The sequence below is a fragment of the Anabrus simplex genome, chromosome 1 (genome assembly GCF_040414725.1).
Source record: "Anabrus simplex isolate iqAnaSimp1 chromosome 1, ASM4041472v1, whole genome shotgun sequence".
In the NCBI taxonomy this organism is placed as follows: Eukaryota; Metazoa; Arthropoda; class Insecta; order Orthoptera; family Tettigoniidae; genus Anabrus; species Anabrus simplex.
Window position 1 is genome coordinate 1,548,867,179 of NC_090265.1, and position 22,018 is coordinate 1,548,889,196.

Consider the following 22,018-nt stretch of genomic DNA (forward strand, 5'->3'; position numbering starts at 1 on the left):
CTATGATAAAGAAAATGGAACTACTAAATTTTGACCTGGCTGCGCTTAAGTTTTTTAGTTCTTATTTGAGTAACCGTCAACAGCGTGTAACAGTAAACGACAAGGTCTCTAAATGGAAAATAAAACTTAGTGGTGCCCCACAGGGCAGAATTCTAGGGCCCTTACTTTTCTGTATTTATATCAATGACATATCATCTGTGACAGGAAATAACACACGCCACCTCTATGCTGACGATCTTCAGATTTATCGACACTGCAAGACTTCAGATTTAGATGAAACAATACAAGATATTAACAATGACCTCCGACAACTCAGTATATATGCACAACAAAATTCTCTTATACTAAACTCCACAAAATCTCAGGCAATCATAATTGGAACACGAAAATTACTGAACTGCTCAAACAATATTGCAATCCCGGCTATCCTACTGAATGGTAACATTATTCCCTACATTAAAACAGTTAAAAATCTCGGCGTAATTACGAATGAAACACTTGATTGGTCTGATCACACGAAAATCATCTCTAAAAGGATTTTTGGAGCGCTTCACCCTCTTAAATGGCAAAGGGATGTATTTCCATTTGAGCTTAAGGCCAAAGTAATACAGACACTGGTTCTCCCTATTCTTAATTATTGTGACGTTCTAGTTGATATGACAAGAGAAGAAACACTTAAACTTCAACAAGCACTGAATTCCTGCCTGCGATTTATTTACAATATTGGGTACGATGTTCACATTACCCCATACTATAAGGCTCTCTCATGGCTGAAGCCTGATAAACGTCGGCAGCTATACATTTTAACGATGGTGTTTAGAGTACTAGCAGAAAGTCAGCCACTGTATATTTCTTCTAAATTCACCTTTTTATCATCATTTCACAACTTAAATACACGTTCCAGATCCACTCTTTCTATTCCAGTGCACTGCACAAATAAAATTAATAGATCGTTTGTAGTGACCGGCGCCAGATTATGTAATTCCCTGCCAGCTCAGGTCAGAGAAACTAGCTCTTTACAAAGGTTTAAGGTCACCTGCCGAGACTACCTGCTGAGGACAGCTAACTGAATGGCTGAAGTATGAATGTGTGCGTGCCTGAGGATTAGTCATTATTAAGAGTTCTTACTATTAATTAGTTTTATTATTAACTTAGTAATGTATTTAAATTTGTTCTCAATTCTATTAATTGTTTTTTGGTTTTAACTATTTTAAATATCTCAATTTTATTTATGATTTTGATTAGTATGTGGTTAAGTGGAAGAGAGGGCCTCGAGCCCTAACTTCACCACTGAATGAATGAATAAATGAAAGAATGAATGAATAAATAAATAAATAAATAAATAAATAAATATTTTAGACGTATAAGAACAATCAGGGTGAAACATGTCCCTATATCTAATATGTTAAGAACTATTTCTTAAATTTAAATAAAAAAACTCTTATGTATTGAACAGGTGGATTTTATAATCTAGTATTATTATTTGACTTTAAGTACATTTCAATACGGACCATAACATGAGATTTGTAACATGTAAGACAACAGACTATCGAAAAAAAGGTATGATGTAACACTCGAAGACAAAAGACCAAGAGGGCGACCAAGACTCAAGTACAAGGACATGGTGAAGACTGACACAGAACAGCGAGGACATACTTTGGAAAGCACTGAAGAAGGAGAGAAGTTCAGAGACAGGAATTGGTGGAGAAGCCTTGTTCGCCGACCCATCGCATAAATGGAACGACGTGGGATATGTATTTTACCAGGAAAAACTGATTTCAAAGAGCATGTGGTTGTTCTGAGGGGTGCCTAGTCCTTAGGAGAAGGTACAGAGAGGGAGGATCACAAGGCGAAATAATAGATATTATAACTTTCTTCCATTTATTCAATCTATGAAAAGTTACCCTATTATATTGCTGAATTGTAGGAATCATAGATATTTTTATTGGAAAATATACTCCAATTCCAACAACAAAATATCAAAAAAATTATGTTGATCGTATAAATCCAACTGAGTAATGTTCTTTTCAACCGGTTATGTACATCATGACTTTCTTGATGTAAATTAATAAAGCATGTTGTAAATAAGTAAGAAATCCTAAAGTCCTTTCTATTATCACTTGTGATTCAGAGTATGTTTTCTACATAAATTAAATAAAGTAAATTTTGTAATTCCTTCTTGTGAACACATCAAACTATTTATACTCAAATATAAAACACTTGAAATTAAATCCGATCTTCTGGTATAAAGTTCTAAGTACTGTCCTATTTTACGTAACTTATTATACACTTTACGTGAATATTGCAAATTAAGAGTTTATGTTACGCTTTCACTATGAATGAAGCACTGAAATGAAATTCTCAAGTTCCAACAAGTGAGAACATATGATATTACGAGAGCACACTGTCTTCTAAAAGTCTGTCTTTACTTTTAAGTATTGTAAAGCGTTAATTTTCCCAAGTTTATAAAAACAATAAGTGAGCTTTTGGAGTTAATGTTCTTTGTCAGCAATGACACTGTCTATAAGAGTTCTGTTGAAAGTCAGAATTATGTTTCTGAATGAAAAGACACTTATATCATCTGACATATGTCTTCTTCTTGAGCTCGAACTGTTGAATACTGCTCTGCAAGCAGCAATCTGGAACTCAGCTAACAGCAAGCACCACGATGTTCCATAGTGCCACATCCCTGGAACTGTCCCTTGTAGAACCAAGTCCGCGTTCTGCATTGATCTGCATCAAATCTCCGCCGTCGATCTCCGTCGTCTTGAGTCAGGATTTCTCATGTTAATAAAAGAGTGGCTTTAACATGAGAAAGTCCATCTGACTAGGCCACTGAAAACGTGCACCATTTGATCTGTGCTGTTAGAACTGATTATAACTGCTTCAGAAATAATCACCATTCACTAGATGAGAAATGTGTCGAAGCACTGTTTCTTTTCGTAAGTTGCGATAACTGGAGAATGGGAAAACACATTTCTATGCATAGTTCATATTTACACTCGCTGCACACCATTTGTTTTGTCAGAAATAACTCGCATCCGAAGCACAGTTTATCATAACTCACTTTCATAGCAAAGAAATAAATAAATAGCTCTCTCTCTCGTAATATATTGTAATGTTCCTTCTCACTATCACAGTTCCTTAAATACTCGTGTACGAATCCTATTAAGTCACGAGGTCACTGAATTATGAAGTATGCGTAATGTATTACAGTATATAATATATAAATTCTTTCAAGGTCCACCTATTCAATACAATGATGTTTTATTGTGATTTAATCACATGTCAAATAGTCAAATGGTACTAGTTTTGGCATCTATGTGCCATCATCAGCCTTGAGTACAAATTAAAACAAGATATATATTCATAAAACATCTAAAACACATTTTAACTCATTATAAAATAACATACAATTAATGTGGTGATACATGAAATACGATAAAATTATGATACAATTGGTGTGATATAAAATTCTTAAAATTCCGGCTGTTCGTTACATAATTCAGTCTGTGTGCATCCGGGATAAGTGAATATTTGCAGCTGTATGCTATGTGAATGACGTTTGTTCCTTTAGATATTAGGTGGTTCCAGGGAAGTTTACTTTGATCATATAAGATCGTGATGTAATTAGAGATGAATTCCCACTTCAATTTGAACCTGAAGGAGAAAATAGCCAAGTTAGACGTTGGAACCAATGTATGGAAGTTACTAGAAACATTAGAATCGTTGAATGATGATTGACTCACCTTGAGCAGCATGTAAACGTGTTGTTACACAGACGGAGCCGGACGAAGTGTGTGGGCAACGGTAAAGGAGGCGAGGGGAAGGAAGGAGGCGGAGCACTTGCGGGGGGAATGGAACTAAGGCGGGGTGGAAGGATGGGGTAGTGGGGGTAATTGACGGGAGTGTGTATTCCGGATTACTTGGAAAATCGAACTGTTTTTCAATAGTTTGGTATTTTTAAGCCAATTGATTAAAAGATCGAAAAGGATATTGGGTTTCTCGTAAATCTCATTTAAATTGTAATTGGGATTAAAATATTGGTCGCAGTTGATGTAACAACATGCAATGATATTCATTATGGGTCCCTTGTTTACTGTTTGAAGAACTTCCATATCTTGTTCAATGTCGGTAAATTTGTGATTAGTGTCGTGCATATGTATACCCATGGTGGACAACTTATTGTGTCTCATGGTGTTGACATGTTCCGAATATCTAATCATAAAGTTGGTCCTGTTTGACCTATGTAGGAGCTGCTGCATTCATTGCATTTTAGTCTATATATTCCAGATTTGGAGTAGATACTGGGGGTATTGATTGATGCAGAGTTGTGTAAAATTTCGGAGGTTCTATTGTTAGTTTTGAATAAAACTCTTACATTGTGTTTTCGGAAAAGGTTGGCGATTTTGTGGACGTCATTATTATAAGTGAAGGTGGTTGAGATAGGAGTTTTTTCTTTTTATTTTATGAGTTTGGTTTTAGGTCGGTACCTATATTTATTTATTATTTGTTCTATAAACTGCAATACGGAACCAATGAAATTCATAACTATAAATGCGTAATGTATTACGGCATATTTACAGTTCATTAGACAGTCTATTCACACAAGATGTTTCAAATGGTACAACCTGTTACGATGATTAGCAAACAGTCTTTAAGCACAAGTTGAAGTGTTTTAGGCTTTGATAATACTCAAAGTAGTCAATGTGCTGCAAACCTACACGAAAATCGAAATATTTGGTAAGTTCAAATATTGGCAAAATATTACAAGTCTTGTGACTTCGATGTTATAAACACGTTAATTTCCGAAGTTCAAATGTCCCTGACGAATTGTAAGTCCAACAATTTATAGGTTACTCACTGGTGTTCACATAAACTAAGTTTCAACTTGCTGTCGACATTTATACAAGTATTACCACGTTCCGGCAGAATGAACACTGAGTTTGACTTCACTTGTCGTGAGCAGCATGACAGGCGAGCCAGCTGTGAAGGATTTGAACTGGTTTGCTACAGTCCGGTCCACTGCTTATATTCCGCAAGGCCAAGGTTACTCGCCACGTCACGAGGAGAAATGTGGTTTATTTCTCGCTTATATCCCTTGAACGCCTTCATGGAATTTATTGAGACTGACATATGTTTGCCTTCAGAACACTAGCTACACGATGAGGTATGTCTCATTTCTGTATCTTCATTGGTTAAAAAGTTAGACATTTTTATTTCCAGTACATTCGAGAGAAAGGCATACAACATGTGGCACTGACGTCACCCGCAAGTTCATCGCTCGTGACATGTCCTGCTTGCCACAAGGAATTTCGTATCGAGCTCACATAGGATGTCGGGCACATGAACACACATTACTGCCGTCCTTTTCCAAATATTCCGGCGACTTTAAAATAATGTATCTGGCTAAAACAGTTCCTGATACAGTATGTATGTAAAGGCTGTACGAATTCCGTGTGTTAAATAAAAAAAATGTTTAAATGAGCCGACCATCATCCAACTTACTAAAACTCCATGAAGAAGGCGAAAAGAGTAAAAAAAAAAAAAAAAAGGCAGAAGTGGCAAAGGTAAAATACGCAGTTACAAAGACCAACAACTCAAGTTAAAACGATAAGTTTAGAGAAAGATGAACTGAGACAAGTTAAGTCACAGAAAAGAGAGAGTAATTCTCGGATCTGTACGTCTAAGACGCGGAGAAAATGAGACAGGTTAAGTTAATCATATGGGACGAGGGAACCATGGTTGCCCTTTATGTTCTTTCAACAGAATATCAGCTACTTACAATGAACAACAAACCATCTATCGCTAGAAAAGTGATCTTGCTTAGAGCAAATTTCAGACAGTGCCTGGCAGTAATTCTTCACTGTTACAGAACAGGTGTTATCCAGTCAAGTTTATTCTACTTTATGGCCCAAAATTAAGATTTAACTTCACTGAACTGCTTCTAAACCTCAAAAACGATGAACTAGACCAAATGGCACTATTAAAATTCAACAAAACAGTATTTAAAAAAACAAAAGAATACATCTTTTTTACATTATTCAATTGGTTCTTTTTTTCATCTTAGTCAGAGTACAATGTTTTCCAAAGTAGCATTTTTTACCCAAGAAATGAACAAGTTATCATAAACCAATAGGTTTTGTATAGTTTGACAGGTGACCAAATAACACACATTAGCATTGCTTCATTAAAGTGCAATGGTGTTAATGAATAAATCTGTTTTGTGCAATGGAACGAGATTGAATCTGTAGCTAAACAAAAATATAGTTTCATGCAGAAATTCAGACGGACTCAGCTTCAGGATAAAAAGTGTTTTATACCAAGAAGAGATTTAGAACTTGTGAATCCAGGTATACCATTCGTTCTTAAATGGAGGCAATTTCCTTTAAATTTAGCCATCTCAGTCACAATGAATAAGTCACCAATATACAGTTGGAATAAATCTCCCCATTCCAGTGTTTTGGACACTTGTATGTAGCTTTCTCAAATGTACGCAGATCCATAGACGTCAGAATACAACTCCAAGCTATAACTGCATTCAATATGGATTGTAAGGAAATACTACAATACCAGTTTTCATTCCATTAAAATGCCACATAAAACCTGGAAAGTTTAACTTTTATTCATAAGATACACTAGCTGATGTATCCGTGCTTCGCTACAGGATTCTCAGAAAGACTGACTGTGTGGTTTTCCTAACTGAAATCAACATAGGTCATTACAAAAACGTAAGTATGAATGTAGCGATTAAAATCAATGCTATCATATAAAATACTCGATCAAATGGAAAGCCGCACGTTTTATCACTTTTAACGAACTGTACTATGGTGCAAATCTAATAGTCCAAAGTTCCAGAGCTGGGATGACCAGGCCGCAGATTGCCATGAACACTCATCTGCCAGTATTCCGCTAAATATGCACACTGTTCATTCCAATTAGTGCCTCAGAGTAGGGATTGAATAGCCTGAATGCTATGATGATCCAGTGTGTTACGTACCAATAGTATCAGAAACTTTATAAACCAGGGGAATGGCATGCTAAAGAAGAAAGTTGTCTAACTCCCCAGCTACTTCCCATCAGTATTCAGGCAGGCTGTTACACTCTGTACGACTGGGCGAGTTGACCGTGTGGTTAGCGGTGCGCAGCTGTGAGCTTGCATCCGAGAGATAGTGGATTCGAACCCCATTGTCGGCAGCGCTGAAGGTGGTATTCCGTGGTTTCCCACTTTCACAACAGTCAAATGCTGGGCCTGTACCTTAATTAAGGCCTAAGGCACTCCTGGCCCTTTCCTATCCCATCATCGCCATAAAACCTATCTATGTCGGTGCGACGTACATCAAATAAAAAATACTCTGTACGCAGCAGTAATCCTATCTACCGGAGATGAGGGGCAACAGAAGACACAAAGCACATCACGACAAACAATGGTCAATGTAATATTATTGTTGATCATTGTTATGAGCTTTCTATATTGTAAGCCTTCACATTTAGTTTTCTTTCAACTCTGTGATTTGTAAAATATTTTATACCGTAAACTATAGTTTCTTATTCTCCGACTTTACATACCGATTTTCATTAAATACCTTTTACCCATTTTCTCGTTACTCGGCGCTGATATGGACTTGGTAACAAAAATCCAAATTCATGAATATCTTTGTGATCATAGCCAGTACAGTAACAATGTATAAGACATGAATAATAGGAAATTTAATACTATATAACCTTAGTTATGTAGCATTCATCAATTACACCTCTAATAAGAAATAGTTGAGAATTCAATTTTAGGCCTTCCCCTAAACTACCATTTCACCCAGCGTGAGTAAAATGATTTACAGCCTAGATTCTAAAGGCTTATCCCCAGACTTCACATACCGATTTTCATTAAATTCTCTTCAACCGTTTTCTCGTGATGCATGTACATACATACATACATACATACATACATACATACATACATACATACAGAAATTACGGAAAAGTAAAAATTGCATTTTCTTGTTACTATGGACATGACCGATACAGAAATACCATTATTTTGAAATTCTGAGCAATGTACAGACAAAACTCTTATTTTATATATATAGATTAATAGTCCATTTAAAATTTCCAGTTACTTTATAGATAGTATTTTCGACTGTCGAAGACAGGCTTATAAACTAGTATTAGATAAAAAAAGGTCGCGTATAGTACTTACTGGTCACGGGATACATCTCCATCTCCATTGGGATAGAGTGCATGCATATATACCCGACTCATCACAGACCGTTCAACAGCTGACCTGGCCAGTTCCAACTGGGGCTCGCTAGCAACTACACAGAAAATTGACAATAATTTGTAATAAGTGATAAAATCTGTAGTACTGAAATACAAGTAAAAACAATGCCTAGGTTTTGCTAGTAGAGGGATCAACAGGGTAGAGAAAAGAATGAATCTACAGCAATACTCCATTTCTGAAAGAAGTTCAAAATTCATTTTCAATTACACTATGATACAAAAGGCAACCAACAACACAAAATACAAAAGGCACACAGCTTTCCCTAAGCAGGATGTGAGTAAGCAGCAAACACTGCACACAGAAGTATGTAAGTGAAGTTCACATCTGACATTTATAAAACACCTGTCAAGATGGCCCCTCAGTGAATGTTCATGCCTGTCCTGATGATGAGGCTGGGAAGCAGAAACTAGCTGATCAAGTCATCAGTGTTTTGTCCAATCTAGTGGCAGGACCCACTATGTGATTCTGTTGTCTCCATTTCATTCAGCTGTAGTTCACAACGGGGTGTAGATTACAATACAACCTTGTTAATTTGAAGTGCCTGGGACTTACAAACTGGATTTGAATTGTCACCAAGTAATTACATAATAATGAAACAAAATTATTTTAACCCTATAACAAACAATGGGGCACTGTTAAAATCAAGAAATAAAACAGCTGCAGAGCACTAAAGGACAAGAACAATCTACACATATTCATACACTGCTATCGCCATCTTCAAATAGACAGGCTCTCTTCTCATCAATCCCTGTTCTTCTACATCCATCTCTTCTCAGCCCCTGATGAGCTAGTTTCTGCTTCCCAGCCTCATCATCAGGACAGGCATGAACATTCAATGAGGGGCCATCTTGACAGGTCCTCAGTCCTGATGCAGGAAGTGGAGGATAAGGAGAAAGCTGGACAAATACCAGACATTAAAATTTGTATTAGATCCAAGATTATTACGACAAAGAGTCAACATTATAGATATTACCTTTGTTAAGAAAATGACATGATTATAACTGCAGTCTGCTTTTTGTCACCAACACTGTACCATATGTGGTGAAAGTAAGCAATACAGTTCAATCACTACATAAAATGTAATACACAACTTGTCTTGTGCTGTATGTTTGACACTTGACCCGGTTCTCTATGGGGTGTGGTATGAAGTAAGATGAAACTTCATAGTGACCTTTTAAATTGGATGCCCTTCCTGACGTCAACCTCATCAGAGGAGCTAATGAGATGAAATGAATGACATGATACATGATAGGAAGAGAGAGGGGGGAAACCCAGTGCCAACAAATAGCCTACTCCTGTCCAACAGCACCAAGGGGTCTGCTCAAGGCTTTACATCTCTATCCAGCAGATCAATCACCATCAATAGTGTCATGTGCCCTCACTCCATATGAACACTGCAGAGAGGTTTGGAATTGAATCAAGGTTTTTGGCAGGCAATCTAGTGGTCAAAAATTGTATAATACCACCTATCCTATCCCGTGGGCTAACATTCTGATGGTGAATTTTTTTTGACCAACGGGACTGGAACCAGCTAATCATGGTGTCAGACCATATAGACTTGACGCCTTATCATGGCCACCAGGCAGGTATCTTGTACTAATTAATAGTAATTTATAAGGGTTTTTAATGAGTGGTAAAGTTTAATCATACAAGCAATAAATAGCACCCATTTAGTTATGAGTTACATACATTATTCTTTCCATCGCTATTTTAACATTTGCTGAAAAACATCACAATAATTTTTAAAGTGCACAGTTTTGTTAGTTAGGAAAAAGAGGAGGAGATTGACAAATATACATGGTTTGAAAATGAGAAAGGTTTTCTAGAATATCTTTTTAAATTTCTGCTGACATCTTACCTCCTTTGATAACAACATTTACAATAAGATACAAAAGTTGAAAACTAGAAAAGCAGCTTGAATTGATAAGATTTCGGGGGATATACTGAAGACAATGGGTTGGGATATAGTACAATATCTGAAGTACTTGTTTGATTATTGTTTGGATGAAGGGGCTATACCAAATGAAGGGAGAGCTGCTATAGTGGCCCCTGTGTATAGAGGAAAGGGTCATCATGATCATCATCATCATCAATATCCCACTCCAGTCACCCGGGTGTGGTTAACAAGCCTCCTCCACTCCTTTCTGTCATTCCACTTTTCATGCTCCATTACGTTCACCACATCCAATCCAGGTTCTCTAATGTCTTTCCAAATCTGATCTATCCACCTTCCTGGTCTCCCAACTGGTCTCTTTCCCTTAACTTTTCTTTCCAATTCTGTTCTTACTATCCATTCCAACGGTTCCTAGACTAGACGGTAGGGGTCATCAGTTCGTTGCGCAGTAGCAAGCCACGCCTCCTGACGTCACGCAGTCCCCGAGTTTGCTAAATCAAGCAGAGTGCCGTTAGTCTAGTGATGGTTTTTACTTTTGCAACAGTGTAAGAGTTTAATTTTTCTGTGCTGTACTATGCCATAGTGTGTTGTGCTGTCGCCGGTTGCTCTAACCACGATAGACTTACCGACATTCAATTTCATCGTTTTCCAAAGAACAGTGACATTAAATTAAAGTAGAATAATGCCTGTAAACAGGCTGACTCATTTATTGTTGAGAATGATCGCGTCTGCTCTGTACACTTCAACGAATCGGACTACATAAGGGACTTCAAGAGCGAGTTATTAAACCTTCCAATTAGACATGATTTAAGGTCTGGCGCAGTACCACATTTAAATTGCCACTGAGTAGTAATGATTTAGCGAGTCTGTCCTGTAAAGACTGTGAAATAAGGTCACAAAAGCGAAATCATCGTAAGGAGATATGGCAAATTTTACAAGTGCAGGCACCAATTGATCTAGAAAATGTTAATAATGCAATCTTGAGGAAGGAATTAGGTAACAAAAGAAAACATCAATATTTCTGTGATGAGAAAATTGCTGAAGTGACTGCAGAATAGGAGTTAGACTAGAAAATTGTGACTTAAAACAGTAAAATAAGTATCTTCAGGATCGTCTTAGTACAGCTAATACCAAAAATAATGTTCAAGTTTTTGACGGTACTTTTTCTAAAAGTCAACAGCAAGCTTTATAAAAGGCAGATGCTCAAGCTGGTTATCTGAGGACATTGCTTAGGCGGTCACCTTACGGTCCATATCATATCAAGCATTCTGTCTTGTTAGAGACGTGAGTAATTACCTTCTTCCTAGCGAAGTTACAATCAAACGATGGCTGTGACAGTTTTCTGTTTCTCCTGGATTCATTGAGTAGATAATTAATATCTTAAAAACAAAATCAAGTCTTTTTACAAATTTTGAAGAGGTGTTGTACTACGCTTTGATGAAATGAAGGTTAACAACGACTTGTGCTTTGATCAAAATGCAGAAATCATTACAGGACCTCAAGTCATTGTAATAAGAAGTTTAGCTCAAAAGTGGATGCAACCTATCTACTACAACTTTGATACAGCGATGTCAAGAGAACTGTTAGTAGAAGTAATTCATGTCGTACAAAACACCGGATTTAAAGTTAGAGCAGTTGTATGTGACATGGGACCTTCAAATAGGAAATGTGTGGCTGATCTGAAGATTGCAAGTGACTAATCTCATGTTTTAATCCGTATTGAAATCTGCTTACAATAATAAAGTTTTATTATGACCCACCTGTTCAATACATTATAATGTTGTCATATTTAAAATATTTTTATTAATTAAAAAGTTATATGTGGGACATGTTTCGCTCCCTTACAGAGCATCATCAGCCAAATCTGAATCTCGAAGAATGGTTATGTTCATAAATAATGACTTAAGAACTATTAAACCATTTTTCACGAACTTAAACTTACTCTACTAGAATATCATAAAATACAGAATCTTTGGAGACATGCCTTAATAACATAGGCTTAATAGGAGAGATACTTTAAAATTGTGGAAGAATGAGGTGTTCTAAAATATTTAAAACAAGTCTATCTATCTAGGTATTCTGCCTTATGGCAGGTCTTGTCATGGGATGAACCTCTTCCACTGTTGCCTGTCCTGCGCCAAGTTTTTCATGTCCGAATATTTATTTCCTTGGATATTGTCCAACATTTGATATTTTTTCCTTCCTCTTCCTCGTTTGCCTTTCACCATTCCTTCTATTCCTTCTTTCAGTAAACAGTCCCTCCTCAAACAATGTCCGATCCAATTCTTCTCCAATTTTTCTCCTTCTAATGGTTTGCAACATACTTCGTTCTTCTCCAACTCTTCGTAATACCTCCTCATTCCTTACCCGGTCTTCCCATTTCACTCGTTCTATTCTCCTCCATACCCACATCTCTAGTGCCTCCAATCTTCTCTCATCTTTCTTTCTCAATGTCCAAGTCTCTGCGCCATACAGCGCTATGCTCCAAATGTAACACTTAGCAAGTCTTTTCCTCAAATCTTTGTTTAGTGGTCCACAAAATAATTTTGATTTTTTCCTAAAGCCTTCTTTTGCTATGGCAATTCTTTTCTTAATTTCTGTTGTGCAACACATATCATCTCTGATCATACTTCCCAAATACTTGAAGTTACTGACTTGCTCTATTTCTTCTCCTCCTATACTAATATGACAACTTCTACCTTTTCCTCCAATTATCATGCTTTTGGTCTTCTTCTTATTAATTCTCATTCCATATTCTTCTAGTTTCATGTTGAGTTTATCTAACATTTGTATCATTTCATGTTCGTTTTCTCCCATCACAACCATATCATCTGCAAATCTTATACATTCTACTCTCCTACCTCCAACACAAACTCCACTATTTCCATTAAAACTTTCATTGATTATTTCTTCGAGATAGATGTTGAACAGTGTCGGTGATAAAGAGCAGCCCTCTCTTACACCTCTTCCTAATTCAATCTAAAATCTAAAATCTTAGAAAGACGTGAAATTCAATCTTAAGAGCTAAATTTGAAGATTTTCTTTGCAATGAGATCTGGTAAAAAAAGTTTTTTATCCCTTGAGGATAAGAGTCTATAAGGATTCAAAGATCTCATCAATTTGATAAGTGAACTTGTGACAGGATGAATGTTGGTCTTCATAAAATTTAAATGCTTGTTGTCATTTGACCTCAGCGAATGCTGTTGATAAAGGGCTCAAGATCTTTTTTACCAGATCTCATTGCAAAGAAAATCTTCAAATTTAGCTCTTAAGATTGAATTTCACGTCTTTCTAAGATTTTAGACATGCTACTCGTTTTAAATATTTTAGAACAACTCATTCTTCCACAATTTTAATGTATCTCTCCTATTAAGCCCATGTTATTAAGGCATGTCTACAAAGATTTTATGATATTCTAGTAGAGTAAGTTTAAGTTTGAAAATGGTTTAATAGTTCCTAAGTCATTATTTAAGAACATAAACCATTCTTCAAGATTCAGATTTCCCACATATAACTTTTTAATTAATAAAAATATTTTAAATGTGACTACATTATAATGTATTGAACAGGTGGATCATAATAAAACTTTGTTATTGTAAATGATCTGAAGATTTCGTGGGGCAAACCGTCGTTGGAAAACCCATCAAGTAAAGAACGTAATATATAATTTTTTTTTTTTTTTTGTGATGTGCCTCATGCACTTAAATTACTGCAGAATTACCTTCTTGATGAAGGATATAAACTCGAAAGTGGGCAATGTGTTTCAAAAGAAGCATTTACAAAATGAACTGAAATGCAAAGACCTACAATACATTTTAAGCTTTCAGTGAAGCATATTCTTGTGACTGGAACGGAGAGGCAAAATGTACAGAAAGCCGCTGAAGAGTGGACAGTCATAAAGAATGAGATCACCAGGGCTGCTGAAGAAAGGTTACGAAGATAGGTAAGATCCAGTAAGAATCACTGGTTAACTTGGGAAATATTAAGACCCGATTGATGAACGGCAAAAATAAAAGAATGCAAAGAATGAGGAAAGTATAGAATACAAGCAATTAAAGAATGTAGAAAGAAAGTGCAGGTCAGCTTAGGAAGAATGGCCGAAAGAGAAGTGCAAGGTTGTTGAAGGTTGTATAGTTGTAAGTTCTGAGGGTATGTCATCAATTCCAGGTGCCTTGTTTCTATGTAGGTTTCTCAATTCTGATCTCAAAATTGGGTCTCCCATTTCATCAGCATTAACATTTTCTTCTCATTCTTCTTTCCCTGCACACTGCACACTGGAAAATAAAGGAAACTTTTACAGAAAGGATAACTTGGGTGTATGAATATTAACTTCACTGCCGAGTTTTAATGACGAAGTGAACCCTCTGGGCTGGGTTTTCTTTAAGGAAGAAGCACTTTTACAGATAATTTTTTACTGATACTATTAATGGAATGTGTATCATCCCCTTAGCCCCGCAGCCCAATATGGGGTCAGGGATGAAGTGAGATTATATTTTACAGCATGTTTTTACGGCCGGATGCACTTCCTGATGCTAATCTCCATTGAGAAGATAATGATGGTGAATGAAACTGGTTAAAGAAGTGGAAGGAATTGGCTGTGGCTTATTGATAGGAACTGTCCCGGCATTTGCTCGGAGTGCAAAAGGGAAACCACAAAAAAAAAAAAAATCTCAGGACAGCTGGCAGTGGGGTTCGAACCCACTCCCTGCCGAATGCAGAGCTCGGCTCAATAGTCGTAGCATGTTAACATGCACGGTTACTCAGCAAATACAAAATTGTTGATCCAAAAACTGATATTATCAAAATCATTAACATTTGGGGGAAAATAATTTATCTGAGGATGGAGTGACAATTCCGCAAGTGATTCATTTATTAGTACTTTGTCTTGCACTTTCTTGTAGTTCAACATCGCCCCCTATATATTCTCCATCTTCAATATCAATACAGTTCTCCAGAATCAGTAATTATGAGGAAACATTCAATTTCTTCGTCAACAAGAGTTGAATGATACTTCAAGATGCCGTAATGGCTACATGTTAGCGAGAAAGATGTTCCACTCCAATGAAGCTGAAATAACATCAGATTGCTCTCGAAACAAGTGAAATGGAATGGTATATCTGCCGTACAGAACTTCTTTGGGCATTTCCATGGAATTTCAAAGCATAACACTATATCCCGTTCATATATGAGATCGTTAAAGTACACACTGCACCAAAACGTATATAGAAGGGTTTGGCGGATGAGGCACGGCGCTCAATAACGTATATATACGGGTTTGGCGTAGAATGGGTTAAGAGCTCACATGGAAAACCACATCTAGGGAAATATGACAAGGTAGAAAGATGGCAGAAACATATTAAACAATTGTAATGTATCAAGGGAAAGAATTAGATGATAAGGTTCCGGAACAAGAAGAAACTGTTTATGCTGAGGAAATGGGAGACCCAATTTTGAGGTCAGAATTTGAAAGCCTTGAGAAACCTACACAGAACCAAGGCACCTGGAATTGATGACTTACCCTCAGAATTACTTACCGCCTTAGGAGAAACCAAGATGGGGAAGTCAATGCATTTAGTGTGTAAGATGAATGATATAGGAAAAATACCATCCAATTTTAGACAGAATTTTGTTATAACTATTCCTAAGAAATCAGGTGCTGACAAGTGAAAAACTATCACATCATTAGTTTAGTACCTCATGCATGTAAAATTTTAACACATATTATTTACAAAAAGAATGGAAAGACAAGGTGAAGCCGAGATGGGAGAAGATCACTTTGGTTTCAGAAGAACACGTGTACATATCCTGATTTTACGACTACTCTTAAAGGACTGAATGAATACTTTGTGATGCGGAAAGGGTTGGCATTGCTGAATTGCGAGAGAAGTGCCATGACGGGATATCGTACAAGGATCGAGTCCCTGTCCTGTGTTGCAATACAGACGGAAGTGAGAGACTGCCTTCCCTCGTCATCATAGGAACGTTCGATAAGCCACTATGTTTCCGTGCAAGTACAAAGCATCCAAAATGCATACAGAACAGAACAGAAAAGTAATCCAATGAATAAAGCACTTGCACAGGGGAGCCAGCATATATTTATCATCTTTGAACTTTTTTTCCCTTTCTTTGCGTGAGGTTATGTTTGCCAGTGAGTTATCCGAGTTCATTATTTGAATACTGTCAATGTGCCTTGTTGGATACATTTTGCAAATAGTTTTTTCCACGACATTTGAAGGTTTAAACTGTGAATTAATGTTAATTGCATGCAGTAACCGGCCTTAGAATACCGTATTTCACGGCATAATCGTCGCACTTTTTATACCAAAATTTTCGAAAAAAATTGTAGGGTGCGACCATTATACGATGAATATTTAATACCAGTATTTGTATTACTCAAAAAATGTATTTATAACTAAATTGTATTTGATACAAATTTAAGATGCACGTAATACTCGCGTTTATACATCAAAATAATTAAAATAGTCTAAAACAAAATTCATAATTTTTCGCAACAATTCGGCGAACGTTTTTCCAACCTGAAAATAAAAATTAACGTATTAAGTTAATTTGTCATTAATTTGAGTACCGGTATTAAAGTTAAAATATTACACTTGCAAAATTATCGCTTTGTTGTGAAATGCGGACTTACCGGTACGCAATTTATTCCAAATCTTCGGTGTCGCTATCGCAGGTTTCGCTATCTGATGCGCCGTCCTCGCCTCTGTTAATACCAGTATCAGATTCTTCGTCTCCCTGCCACACTGCGTCATCTTCGGAACCGTCTAGTGAATTTGAAATCCCAGTCCTTTTGAAGCTCTTGGAGACTAGTTCAGGTGGTATAAGATCCCAACTCTTCTTCACCCACGAGCATAACAAGTCCAAGGGTGGACGCCTGATATTTCCGGCGGGCGTCAATTGCTGATAACCGCTCATCATCCACTCGTTGTAAAATCGACGTAAGTGGTCTTTAAAGGGTTTATTAATACATACGTCTAGTGGCTGCAAAGCAGATGTTAGGCCACCAGGAATGACTATCTGTCGTGTCTTATTTTGTAGTGAGAATTTGCTTTACTTCGTTCACGAGGTGACCTCGGAAACTATCTAAAACAAGCAGAGCTGGTTGTTTTAGTAGTGCACCAGGTCTTCTATTCCACACAGTTTTAACCCAGTCCAGCATGAGTTCTACGTCCATCCAACCCTTTGGTTGCACTCGTACATGAATTCCACGGGGAAACTGTATATTCTTAGGCATCGTTTTCCTCTTGAAAATGATGTAAGGCGGCAACTTTCTCCCGTCAGCTGTAATGGCTAGCATTGCCGTGCATTGCAACTTCTCACTACAGCTGGTTTTCATTAATACACTCCGTGATCCTTTTAGCGCAATAGTGCTGTTGCGAGGCATATCAAAAAAGATTGGAGTCTGATCGGCATTACCGATTTGAGAAAGCAAGTACGAAGTTTCCTTGCGCAAACGTATGACAAATCTGTGAAAATTTACAATCTTGTCCGTGTAATCAGCAGGCAACTTTTGGCTTAGTGTTGTTCTCCTTTGCACTGACAGATTGTGTCGTCGCATGAACCCCTTAATCCACCCACGAGTCGCCTTAAACTGAGTTACCGGTATGTTGTGTTTGCGCGCTACCTCCTGTCCCTTAATTTGTAACATTTCATATGATACACTGCAGCCATTGTTACGTATACCACTGATGTACCTAAACATTTCTTCGTCAATTATAGGAAACTTCCCTGTTTTAGGACCTCTAAACGCGCGTTTAGAAGGGTTTGTGCTTTTTAGCTTGTTTTTTACTTTCCGCCAGTCACGCACCAACTTTTCACTCACAGAAAATTTTCTTTCTGCAGCTCTGTTCCCGTGCTGTTCAGCGAAGGCAATTACGCTTAGCTTGAAGCCCGCAGAATAGTTTCTATATTTACCCATAATCGCTTATAAATGCTTCACACGTTAATGTTTTGCAATATAAATGACTTTCCGTAATTGTTCACTATTAAAACAAATTATTTCTGCAAACACCCAAAACACAAATTAAAAACAAATTCTCACGCACACATGTCTACAGTAATCACGTAAATCTGAAACAAATAAATGCATCTGTGATCTGTCCATTCCAGAGCAGCCAATACTGTTAGGCAGCAAGGAAGCATGCAACAATTTATCAGCGCGGTGTAGATCTACTGTATAGTTGACTGTATTCCGAGACGTCAGTAACAAACATTCATTTTTTTTCAATTTCTTTTAAACATACGGTAATTAGGTTAATATTTCTTCCCAGTTATTGATGATTTTACATTACATTACTGACGAGTTTATAAAATAAAACTTTAATAGCATTGGATAATAATTATCTTGACTGCTTGGATAAAAGTTTTCATCCCATGCCTGGACACTTATGGCGTAGTAGTAAGATAAGAGTCTAGCGATGACAACTGAGACATCGTAAATAATTCGGCTGAATAATTCCGTGGAAATCTGCGTTATCGTCTTGGATTTCACTTCGTGCGCAATAACATAGGAGCCGGCCCCATGGTGTAGGGGTAGCGTGCTTGCCTCTTACACGGAGGCCTCGGGTTCAATTCACGGCCGGGTCAGGGAATTTTACCTGTATCTGAGGGCTGGTTCGAGGTCCATTCAACCTACCTAGCCGGTATTTCCTGGCGACGTTGCCGATAAGCGATAACTTACAGCCTTACGTATTTCAAATGGGAACTCATAATATGTAGGTGGTGAATAAATAGTACACTGTCTCGCGACCACGTTGTCAAACTGCCGATAGCCTACCGGTAAGCATAATATGTAGGTGGTGAATAAATAGTACACTGTCTCGCGACCACGTTGTCAAACTGCCGATAGTCTACCGGTAAGCCATGCGTCGTACATATACCGGTATTATTTATTTATACGTTGTGCAACATGTCGCAAACGTGACTGTGTTGCCAAATTGCCCATAAACCATACACGTATTTAAATTGCGCATTCATGTGCAACTTACGTTGCAGTTCCATTTACCTTTTAACCAGATTAGTGAACAAAATTTGGACGTGCGACGATTATGTAATTAAAGGTTTAAAGTCCTATTTTTGTATTGAAAATAAAGGATGCGACGATTACGCGGTGGCGACGATTATGCCGTGAAATACGGTATTTTGTGACGCAGCATTTTCATGATATTTTAACAACAAGCACTAATGGAACATCTTAACATGATGCAACGTATCTAAGAATTGTAGATCTGATTTTAATTTTGTCATATTTTACATGTTGTGCACATAGTTCATCCCCAGATGTTTTTAAGACCAAGGCCTACAATTGTTCACTTCTGTGTGTGTGTACATTTGTTTCAGTTATTAGATGTGTTTAAGTTTTGCATTAAGGCTGATGATGGCCAGCCAAGGTCAAAACTAGTTCCTACATTAAAAATGTAATATTAACATTGCATAATAATAGTATTAAAAATGTGGACCATTATGACATAAGTTTAGTAATCATTGCGATCACAATTTAATACGGATCAAAACCATGAAATTTATATGCTATGATATGGTCTATAATTGGCTAAATTCTTTAATTAAAAATAAGTTTTGTACACAGAGTATTTGAAGCAGGGAGTCAGAGTGTGTGCTGCATCTACACTTGGTAGCAGAGAGGCTAACACATCAATCAAGCGAAAAATAAAGCCCTGTATATAGTTAAGACAAGTATATAAAAAATATAAAAACTGGGATAAGATCATATAAAAAAATGCTGTACTGTGAAGTTTTGTAAGTGAGTATCTGAAAGAAACTATAGAATAAAATACTGACCTAATTTTTGTGAGGAAAATTGATCACAAGATCGCATGGTGATCTTGGTCTAAAATGGCTTTATTCATGAAGAGCAGCAAATCTCTTCTCAAGGAAAGAGCTTTCAAGTTTGGAATGGTTGGTCGTTTGTTTTTATTCCTCAGATGTTAAATTTAAAAGTCCTCTAAATTGAGAAATAAATAGAGAAAGAGCTGAACGAAGGATATTTATTTATAAATTTGGTATTTTGAAGTAAGGAAAAACAATGGCTACAAAAGGGAGGTACTGTAGTCTGCAGCAGTTGGTAGGATAGAAGATGAAGTAACATGAATAACTTCCAGCTCTATATGTACATTACTGTACCCATCCCTTACTATCTTCCTTTGGTTAAGGTACAAGACTTCACAGCAGCCACAAGAGAATTTCAAGAAGTGCACACAACAATGTTAATCAGGTAGCAGCATTATGGTGATTAGAAACACCAAGGCCTACAATTGTTTTACCTTGCCAAGTTGGGTCTCGTTCCATCTCAAGAGCCAAAGTCTGTAGGAAACTGTCCAAGAGATCTGTCTTTTCGTCAGCAACAGTTAACTGTTGGAATTCTTCCTGAAATTGGATTAACAGGGCCTCACGCCGCTCAAGAAACAATGTTACACACACCGCCACCAAAAACCGAGAACACACAGCACGATCAGTCTTCACACGTTCCGTCAGCCTGTAAATGAGACAGGAAAATTTCAGAATATTTCTCTCCATTGTTTGCTACCAAGAATATAGATAAATCACTTCATGAATCCTATATCAAAAAATACTGTATATTCCCTCATGTATTAAAATGCTTGACATGTTCAACATTTAATATTAAAGCAGATGTGAGGCATGTACATACAAAATATTTCAATACCTACTGTTCACAAAAAAATTAATGAACAACTATCTGTTCAAAAACCAAGTGTTTGTTTCTCAGTTGAGACAACATAACTTGCCAGCAATTATCTGTCCGCAATGAACTTCATTCTCTGCACTACATCAAACTATGCTTCGTCAACTGTTTTCTCAATTTATAATAATATAAGAACTTTATTTTAACTCAACCTATTCAGTACAGTACAACATCGTAAAAAATAGTTGAGACATGTTTCGCCCCTTCTGTGGGGCATCATCAGTCATATCAAATAACTCAAAATTCTACGAGACATCTGGTTGGAAATTATAAAAATATGTAGCATGAGTGAATACATTAAAAAAAACATTTACAAGATCTTATCATTAACAAAATATCAAATTGATTACAAAATGTTACACTAGTGAACACGTTGGTGAATTTTCACTCAAAACAAGGCCGTCATATGTACAGTATTGACAATAATGGTAGTTAAGGAAACATGATATTAAGATAGCCTTTAAGACCCATAATTCAATCAAAAGTTATTCTTCAACCACAACAAGATAAACTCGGACAACAATAAATTTTCGGGTTACGGCATTTACAGACTGAAATGCACTGAGTGCAATAGTTCGTACATCGGTCAAACCGGAAGAAGCTTCACAACTAGATATGCAGAACATTTTAATACCCAGAAACACAACAAACACTCAGCAATGAGCATCCGTATGAAGGACACAGGACACAGTTTCACCACAATCGAACAAGATCTCCAAATTTTAAAAAGATTAGATAAAGGCAGACTCATGACCGAGTTCGAAAATTTTTACATTTTCTTGGACCAAAAATACAACTGTAATAAAAACTTAAATGATCCAATTGACAACCAAAGCCCTCTTTATGAACAATTAATAATTTCGTTCAATAAGTTAAATCTGAAAGACAAAAGACTACTTGACATCCTCAAAACAACCTCTTCAAGCATCCCCACTAAGCCATTCAACTTATCACGCCCCTGTTCTCCCTCCAATACACACAACTCCTTCCCATGTGCCAATCACAGGCCTACAGCCCTGCCTTCTCAGGCCCACTCCCCTCCACCAAGACGTCACACATACAATACGAGGAGCAAGACATTAGCGACAGCCAGTGCTTTACAAACCTC

At 37.0% G+C, this 22,018-nt stretch overlaps 1 protein-coding gene across 5 annotated transcripts in view; it reads right to left on the bottom strand.

Annotated features, from left to right (window-relative positions):
* Window positions 1-22,018, bottom strand: part of Gapvd1 (GTPase activating protein and VPS9 domains 1) — a 674,762-nt gene that overhangs the window by 81,245 nt on the left and 571,499 nt on the right. For all 5 annotated transcript variants that reach the window (XM_067138086.2, XM_067138089.2, XM_067138085.2 and 2 more), the window contains 2 exons: window positions 20,471-20,682; window positions 8,198-8,312 (listed from right to left, as the gene is read on the bottom strand). In XM_067138086.2, coding sequence (XP_066994187.2) covers window positions 8,198-8,312; window positions 20,471-20,682 — 327 coding nt within the window. The remainder of the gene's footprint in view (window positions 1-8,197; window positions 8,313-20,470; window positions 20,683-22,018) is intronic.